Genomic DNA, 9,646 nt, shown 5'->3' with positions numbered 1-9,646 from the left:
TTATTAAAAACTTATGAGAACCAAAACTAAAAATATGGCCCCAAGCCTATACTGCTGGCCACAATCCGTTAGCAACAAAAAATAAAAGAAAAACCAAAAAAAATAAAACAGAAAAGAAATATCTAGTCCAATCTAATCTGAACTATCCCCTACTGTCTATTCTCGTTCCTTCATTTTTTTCATACCGTCAATTCCAGTTCCTAAGAGAAATCTGACTTTTCCCTTCAGGTTCTCTCCATCCTCGTCGTCTTCTTCCCTGATTGGAGAATCGTTCAAGAGTACTTTCTTAATTCGGCTCACTAACCCTCCACCAGTTAGCCTCCAGCGAGCTCAAGGCATAGTCAGGCACTCTCCCTTCTAAGTAAACCTGTTCCCCTTTCCCCAAACTCTCTATAGTTATCTTATAAGCCACCAAATTCGCCATCTTTGGGGTATATTTGAAGTAAATATTCTGAATCTCTATTTTATTCTGTTGGATATTTCTGATATAAGCCCTTATTTTTTATTTATCAACTTCGGTTGACTGACACTTCTTGATAATTGACAATGCATCATCCTCAATCATCACCGATGACAACCCCATGTCCACCCCTATTTGCACCGCCTGAGAACATGCGGGAGCCTCAGCTGCAAACGATGACAATACATCCCTGTTCGGTACTGATTTCGAGGCTAAAACCCCTCTATTGGCGTCTCTAACTACCATCCCCGACCCAAATCTGTACTGTCAGAGGTCGTAAGCTGCGTTGAAATTAATCTTAACACTCATCCCCATCGGAGGGCTCCACCCCATAGTCATACAACTCGTTGTAGGTACCCTTCCTTCTAAACCATCTAATTCCCGAATATGACTGAGAATCAAATCAATAATACTTCTTCCAGATATTTGTTTTCCCTCATGCATACACTTATTCCTTTCTGTCCAGATTATCAACAATGCACAACATAAAAGACGACAATGGTTAATTGAACAATTCTTGAAAAACCAGGTAAGCCACTCCCTATTTTCTGAATTAGAACTTGTCACTAGCCATACAATGTTTAAATTTTTCAAAATTTTCAGGCACTCTTGAAATACATTGTCTTTGCTCTCCACAGCACCCCCATATCTAGGACATAATGCACTGACCACTAATATTTTGTAATATAAATTAGTTAGAGTAAGTAAAAAATTCCAAGAAATTTTCTAAATTGTAACTTTTTGCTTAGCAAATAGATCTAAACTCCATAATTTTCTGTAAAAAGCCCTGGAATCATTTTGGATGTAATTGGAATTAGGATTTGTATTACCTGCTAGAAGCATCTTATACGTAGTCCATATCGAGAACTCCCCCGAAAGTTCTCCTTTCCAAACCAGCAGATCATCATGTGCCTCCTTAGCTAAACAAACTCGAATTCTAGCAGCATCAATATTAGAAAATATATTTTTAATCACATCCACTTTCCATTCTCTAGAGTTACTATCTATTAAATCTGAAACCATTGTTACATCAGCATTACTAATATTGTTTCCCACCTTGTAATTGACTACCCCTGGTAGCCACGCATCCCCAAACACTGAAATTTTGGCACCAGTACCAACTCTCCAACATAGACCATCTTGTAAAAGGCCCATCAACGCCCACACACTCTCCAATTACAAGAAGGTATATTCCTTAATCTGGTACTTAAAAATCAGAATTCGAGTAGATTTTTAAAAATTAGAATTTGAGTACCATTTAGCTTTTAAACCACAAGCTAATAAAGAATTTGGATAATTAATAAGACGGCAGCCTTATTTTGCTAACAAAGCCAAATTGAATTTTGCTAATCTTCTAAACCCCAAACCCCTATTTTCTTTCAACTCAAACAATTGGTTCCACTCACACCAATGTATCCCTCGCCTTCCATGAGCTTTTTTGCCACCAAAATCTCGCTAGCTAACTCCCCACAAAGTGACTTTGGTAACAAAAAGCAAGCTATTAAGTATGTCCAAATAGCCTACAAAAAGGCTTTAATGAAAACCTAATTCCCTCCTTGGGACAAATACCTCGTGCTCTAACTATCAATTCTTTTCTTAAAACGGTCCTTTAAAATCTAGAACGACATCTTCTTTCTACACCCCACCATATTTGATAATCCTAAGTACCTCTCTAGACCATTCGAATGCCTAACCCCCAAAATTTGCGAAACCAATTGCCTATCCCTTTCAAAGGTATTCGAATTATAAAACATAGTGGACTTTTCATAATTAGTAAACTACCCTGAACACACATCATACTCCTTTAATACCTATTTCAAAATCTAATCCCCTTTTTCGTTTGCCTGTCCAAATAAGACACAATCATCAGTGAACAGTAAACGCAATATTTGAAGACCCCTCCTACTAACTTTAGCCCATTTCATTAGTTCATCCTTCATCGCTAATATCATAAAAGAGCCAATAACCCCTTGCTACATATTAAAAAAAGAAACAGACTCAATGGGCCCCCTTACCAAAGGCTTCTAGTAGATCTGAATGCCTCCCCAACTTTCTCATTCACAATTGTTAAATACAAAACAAAAGTAATGCACCCCATAATAATCTCCACCCACGACCTAGCAAAACCTATTCATTTCATTATCTCCTTTAAAAAACGCCATTTTACCTGGTTTTACACTTTACTCATATCTAATTTTAATGCTATGAACCTCTTTCTCCCTATTCTCTTTTGCCTAAAAGTTTGCAAGATTTCATAAACCAACAGCACATTATCAAATATCAATAAACCCAACACAAAGGCACTTTGAGCACCATAAATACAAACATCTAATACTATTTGAAAACGATTAGCTACCACCTTTGATACCACTTTGTAAAGAACCGTGCATAAACTAATTAGCCTAAAATTTGTTAAATTCATCGTATGGGGAATTTTTGGAATCAACACAATATTGGTAATATTAAAGGGTTCTAAAGCCATACCTTTGTTCAAAACTCCTAAGCAATATGAAGTAACGTCTCTCCGAACAATATGCCAAATCCTTAAAAGAACAAACCTGGAAAACCATCTGCTCCAACGCCTTTGTTAGCCCCCTTCCTTTTAAGGCCGAATAAACCTCCTCCCCCATAAACCTGGTCATCAACATCTAATTAACATCATATGAAATGCACTTCTCCACCCCCGACAAAATATGACTAGTATCTCATATCCCATTTGAAAAAAGATTTTGAAAATAATTCTGAACAATCCCCTTCATTTCATCCTTATCCATAGCCACCCTCCCATCATCATATTACAGACTACTAATGTGATTCATTATTCTACGTTGGGAGGCATAATTATGGAAAGAAAAGCTATATTTTTATCCCTTAACTTTAGCCAATTCACTCATGCTCTCTCCTCCCAATACGCTTCATCCTTATCAATTTCTAAATTAAGATGAATTTTTGTGTCAATGATCTTTGTAATATACTCATCATCTCTTTCCTAATCAACCAACTCTTCCAGCTTCCTTGTTAAATCCCTTTTAAGACCCTCCATTTAAACTTTGATGGTCCATGTCCATTTCCTCAATCCATTACTTAAACATTCCAACTTTGCAATGATATCACCTAGGGTAGATTCCTAAATCCATTTCACCTCCCACTTAAATGATTCTTAATAACCCATCACGCTTCAAACCAAAACCTTTTCAACATTAACCTATTCATTCCCTAATCCATATAAAGGAGAAGTGGACAGTGATCCAAAAACGAGTGTGGTAAATGTCAAATCACTGTGTTTGGAAACATGTTCATCTGTTCAACATTCATCACACATCTATCCAGTCGTTCTCTGATTTTTTTTCTAGTAAATTCCCCATTTCCCAAGTAAACCAATACCTAGAATAACCAACATCCTACCAAGACTCCTCAAAAAACCTTCATTCTCCTCTCATCCCTTGGCACCCCAAACCTTCTCAAAGGAATACACGATCTCATTAAAATCCCCACACATTAACCAAAGTAGGTCCTAAGAACAACCTAGACTCCTCAATAAATTCTACGAATCATCTTTGTTACTTGCAAACGGAGCTACATAGAACCTAATAAACCTCCACTTCTAACTCTCCTCATCCTTCTGAATATAAATATTGACATGATTCTTTGAGAAATTCCTCAAATTAATTGTGAAATTCCCCTTACAAGCCAAATACAGTCCCCCTCGTGATCCCTCAGTCATCAATTCCATTTAAAAAATCACACATTCTATGCAAATTTTCCATTCGCACATTACTAAGTTGTCTCCATAAAGAAGACCACCTAAGGATTATACACCTTCAGCATATGCCAAAGTCTTCTAGTAGCCCATGGAATCGTAAACCACAAACGTTAGGATCCAATCTCATCCTTGAATCCTTCCTTTCCCCCTCCCAAAGCACCCTCCCCAGATCTGATCACCCTTGATTTCCTTCACCCAACTCACCCTCACATTCCCCCCTTAGGCACACACTACTCATCGAAACAGCTCTCCTTAACTGCACCTTTAGAGACAGATCCCATCCCTACTTTGTAACATTCAAGCCTTTGTAATCTAATCAGATAGAAAGAATCATTTTTCCCTAAGCAACCACAAAAAAAAAAAAAAGCAAAATAATGTCAATCTTTCATACTTAAAACTAACATAAGTACACTTCCCAAGAGAAAACATAATCTTCTTCTTTTGCTTCAGCGGTCGGCTAACATCCATTTGAAATCGAATTCGTAAAAAATTCCTCATTTCCCTACTCAACTTCTTGGAATTGTATTCCAAAAACTTACCAATAAAATGCTCTAATTACTTTGCTATTGTCTCAAAGAAAAACCTCGAGGGTAAATCATGCACTTGCGCCCAAAAAGAAGAGAAAACTAACAATACCTTCATCGGATCCTCACCATTCTCCAATCAATGAATCACCAAAAGATGATTATTGAAAGTCCATGGCGCACCATTCAACACTCGATAAATATTCAGTTTATGAAAAAATTAAACAAATACCTCTTCTCTTCTAAATTTGAGATATGAACACCTCTCAATGGATGCCAGAGATTCGCTATTGTACTCCTCATCACTGGGAAATGAACTACACTAGTTGTAAGAAAACATCCAACTAGACAGAGATCATACACCGCTTCTTAAGACTCAGATTCATTAGGCAACAACAAATTTTTTTTAAAACTCAGATTCATTAGGCAACAACAAAATCTCCTCTTTACCATCTTCCAAAGATAATTCTGCCAATTCATTTTCCATAGCTAAACACCCATTACAACTCAAACCAACACCACGACACAAAAACCCACAAACCAATTGACCACGCCGCCGATCAAAACACAAGCCAAAAAGGCCTAAGCCAAAAATATGCTAGAAAAGCATACTTGAGATGCTAAAGAAGCTGACCTTGAGCTTATCTTTTTAATTAGATATAGATAATTTTTCGCTTATATTTTAATTAATATCAACATAATATTAGTTTTTTGTTAGTCTAGCTTTTAATTTGAGCAGTAAATATCAATTTGAATCTTATATGGAAATATTTACAAGATGTAGATCAAAATATAAACACATATATATTTACTATATTAAACATTTGAATAATTTACTAAAAAGAATTAACCTCCTTAAAACTATCTTTATTTTTATCACTTTAGATCTAAATTATCTATACAATTGATATACACATTTATAATTTTTTCCATTAATAACACATGTTTACAATTTAATTTATATATATAAAATATACTCCGCAGTTCTAAAATGATGAATGTGCACGTGAATGATTAGAAACCTAAATTAACATTTTTTAGAAGTATAGAAGCAAAGTTTGATGGAATTAACAAAACTATTCCCAAATTAGAAACATAATTAAGTACAAAGATATTGTTAAACAGCTGAAAGAAAGCCATACAAAGGAGAAAGTGAGGTGATTAAGGCATTGATTTGAGTATAAAAGATTGAGAGGAAAAGGTGAGGTGACACCCACACCACCAAACATTGCTTTTTTGGCTCCTTAGACATAAGCACCTTTTTAAACTCCCAACGTCACTCCTTTCCCTAACCAGTTGGTCTTCCTCCCTCTGTCTGTTAACAACAACACCCCTTTCCTTCCTCTCTCTCTCTCTCTCTCTGAAATGGCAGATAATCAAGATGATTCAGGAACACTCAAATACAAGGTAACCACTCACCATATATCTACATTCTTATCATTATATATATATATATTTCTATGTTAGTTGATCACTGATTCTTTGTGTGTTTACTGTTTCATAGACATCGGTCTTGAAAGTCTTCATCCATTGTGAAGGCTGCAAGAAGAAAGTCAAGAGAGTTCTTCAAGTTATTGACGGTACCCTACCCTGCATGCATGTTTTACTACTAATAACAAATGGGAATCCTTTTTTCATTTTCATGTTCTTACTTCCCCCCCCCCTTTAGGTGTTTATGAGACGACCATAGACTCTACACAGCACAAGGTGACAGTTACTGGCAGCGTGGATGAAGAATTGCTCATCAAGAAACTGTCCAAGTCGGGAAAATACGTCGAGCCTTGGCCAGAAAAGGCTGAAAAGAAAGACAAAAAGCCTGGGAAATCAAAGAACAATGAGAAACAAAAAGATGACGAAGGAGAAGCTGGTGGTGATGATAATCATGACCCAAAGAAGAATAAGTCAGATGAAAAGCCTGAATTAGCCGCCACCAAAGACGGCGGTTCTGACGGTAGCAAAGGCCAGCCTGATGGGGATAATCAGCCTCCAGCAGGGGACCAAATGGGAGGTGAAAGCGAGGAACCAGACACTAGTGCTGCCGAAAGTGGTGGTGGTAATGGAGGTAATAAAAAGAAGAAAAAGAAAGGGAAGAAAGGTAACCCTGGTCCCAACGGTGATGCACCAGCATCAGGTGAGGGTCTATCAGCTCAGGCTCTCCCAGTCTCAAACCAGGCCCCACCTATAGGATCATCAACTAATCCTAGCCCTCCACATCAGCCTATGTATCCACATGCACCACCACCTATGTACTATGGACCTCCATTGTTTGGAGTAAGTTACACCACGACTCATCCTAGCTCTACCTCTTCTTATTTTGCCACTATCATGCATCCTAATGCATACGGACCACCATCTCCACCGTCCGATCCAGTCCATAAATTTAATGAACATGATGGTGACTACTATGATGATGATGAAACAGGCTGCTCAATCATGTAGTAGATTTTTATTTTACTATATTTATTGGGCCGCACTGTTAAATGGAGAGAGAATAGGAAAGGATTAATTTTGTAAAATGCAATAAAAATAAATATATATTTTGTACTTTGCTAAGAAGAAATAATAAAAAAGTTGCTGGTGTTTTAGACTTTTACAAGGTTTTTTTTTATAGATGTTTCCTATTATTTTTGCCGTTTTGGTATTTGCTTAGTCAATTTTAGCAATTAAATTCAATTAATTATCATGTTAATATTTTCCATAAATTATACATAATTTTAATTGGTGTAATAATAAATTTAGATCTCAATGTTTATATGATTTGCATAAATGTTGACAAAAGTATAAATATTACAAGCTAAATTTGTTAAATAAATATCAAATTGACAAAATGTGTAAGGTTAAATTTGTTATTATACCAATAAAATATGTACAATTGAATCTTTAATTAATCCCTTTCAAAATTGGTAGAGATTAAATTTCTCAAATTTTTAAAAAATTCAGTATACTCAATATTAAAATTGAAAAACTAGAAAAATTCACACTTTCCTATTTCGTATGTGTAAATAATTTTCTTCAAAATTTGTGTTACCGTTGGTCCCTCTCTTTTCCTATCTTAACTTTCCCAACATAAAGTTTAAAAAACCAGTTGTTAATATGAATGAAGTACCAATGATTAAGACTGGCAATATGTACATCTTACGCAGTATATATAAGTATGTATATGCTTAAAGTCATCTTTTTGAAAGATACCCTTTTTCTACTTTTGGTTATAAAACAACTTTCCTTGTATTGTATGCGTGCATGTCCTAGGGATAAAACGAAGCTCTTTTTTTTTTAAAGTCATCCATGCTAGACTTTAATGAATAGTTGTTGTTTTTGTAAAAATGTAATTATATGGAGGATTAGGAAGCAAATCTTCATCCAAACTATGTTACCTTTTTATATTACGCAGAATATTCATGGAGGATTATACTTTTTTTTTTCTCTTTTATCGTGAAAGGGTAATTAATATACAAATGAGAAAATACAATATTATATATATAAACTTATCGTCTGCCATCGAATCTGCCATATTCATTGCTAAAGCTTCATACCATCCCTGCAAATTAATGCATATTCCTTTCATTTTTTTTCCTTACTTGAGATAAAAGGGTCAAAAAGGAGTGCCAGAAAACACTTATGCACATTGATGCAATATTGCAATATATAATCATGAATCATATCCACAAGATTCTCAAGCTTTCTTTTTCTGTTTGAGTTGATCTAGAAAACTCTATGGGTTTTTTAATAATTAAAATAAATTTGTTTTTATGATGGAAGGGATTAAAAGAAAAGATATTTGTAAATCAGTATGATTAGCATAATTAACATGAAGTTTAAGTTGATAATGATTACCTACACCTTTTATATGGCTTTGGGACCCTCTTACTTGACAATGATTTACAAAAATCCAGATAAAATAAACACTCACTTTTATCCTCTACCCAAGTCTCCATAGCTTCTTTTTCTTCTAGATTATTTCTACATACATATACCTATTCTGTATAATATATATATGTATACACTGCTAGTTATATTTGTACTGTTATAAGTGATAATATGATTGAAGACGTAAAAGTGAAATTTTTAATAAAGAAGTGGACAATGAGTAAATTATTTTTTTATTAAAATTTTATTTATTTTATTGCTTCATGTTTGTTAGTATAAGATATATATGACACATCATATGTCACTATTTATTTATTCCGTTAATTATGTTAAATTTTTACGGTACAAATAAATAAAATTTTTAATGAAAAAGACTAATTTTCTTTTTATATAAGCTACAGTGATAATATATTAATGATCGGAGTAATTTTGCGTACTATTTTCTGCTAATAGTGAGAGTTTTAAGAGTTAACGCCATGGTAAGGTGAGACATAAGGGGAATGGTAGATTTTGCAAAATTTTGGTCGTTGGGATAGGAAAAAATAAAGATACTGCAAGATTTTTTTATTGTGAAAGCTGGAAAAAAAAATAACGAGGAGGGTAATGTGGGACAGTTCATAAAAACAAAAGAGAAATTCAGTGCAAAGGGAATCTAGTTCAAAAGCCAACATATGTAGTTGGGTTCTGTCTCTCACCGACCAAATGAAACCTTTGTTATGCGTGTTGTGTTTCCTAGGTTATTAACTTGTAGTAGCAAGTTCTATGAGGCAATTAGCATCTCGGACATGAAACCAAATAGCTTTATAATGGATGTAACTGAGTTTTTACAAATTCAACAATTATTTTGGGAAGGTTGAAAACATCTTCCAACTTACATGCCATCAGACTTGAAATTTATACTAAATCTCGTCACTACGTACATTTGTATTTATTTATTTAATAAATAAATTATTCACTTGTAATTCCTTCAGAAAATGTTTTTTTTTTTTTTAACTCATTTGAGACAGGTTCTAGTATGTTTATATACAACAT

General features: G+C 34.6%; 1 protein-coding gene across 1 annotated transcript; it reads left to right on the top strand.

The window, feature by feature from the left end:
- Nucleotides 1–970: 970 nt before the first annotated feature.
- Nucleotides 971–7,343, top strand: LOC108459011 (heavy metal-associated isoprenylated plant protein 35-like; the record flags this gene model as incomplete). Its single annotated transcript, XM_053017959.1, has 4 exons — nucleotides 971–989; nucleotides 6,120–6,154; nucleotides 6,252–6,327; nucleotides 6,417–7,343. Coding segments are annotated over 4 exons (900 nt in total), but the record flags the coding sequence as incomplete, so codon positions are not given.
- Nucleotides 7,344–9,646: the final 2,303 nt, after the last annotated feature.

Source organism: Gossypium arboreum, chromosome 8 (assembly GCF_025698485.1).
Source record: "Gossypium arboreum isolate Shixiya-1 chromosome 8, ASM2569848v2, whole genome shotgun sequence".
NCBI lineage: Eukaryota > Viridiplantae > Streptophyta > Magnoliopsida > Malvales > Malvaceae > Gossypium > Gossypium arboreum.
This window is presented reverse-complemented; position numbering and strand designations above follow the sequence as displayed.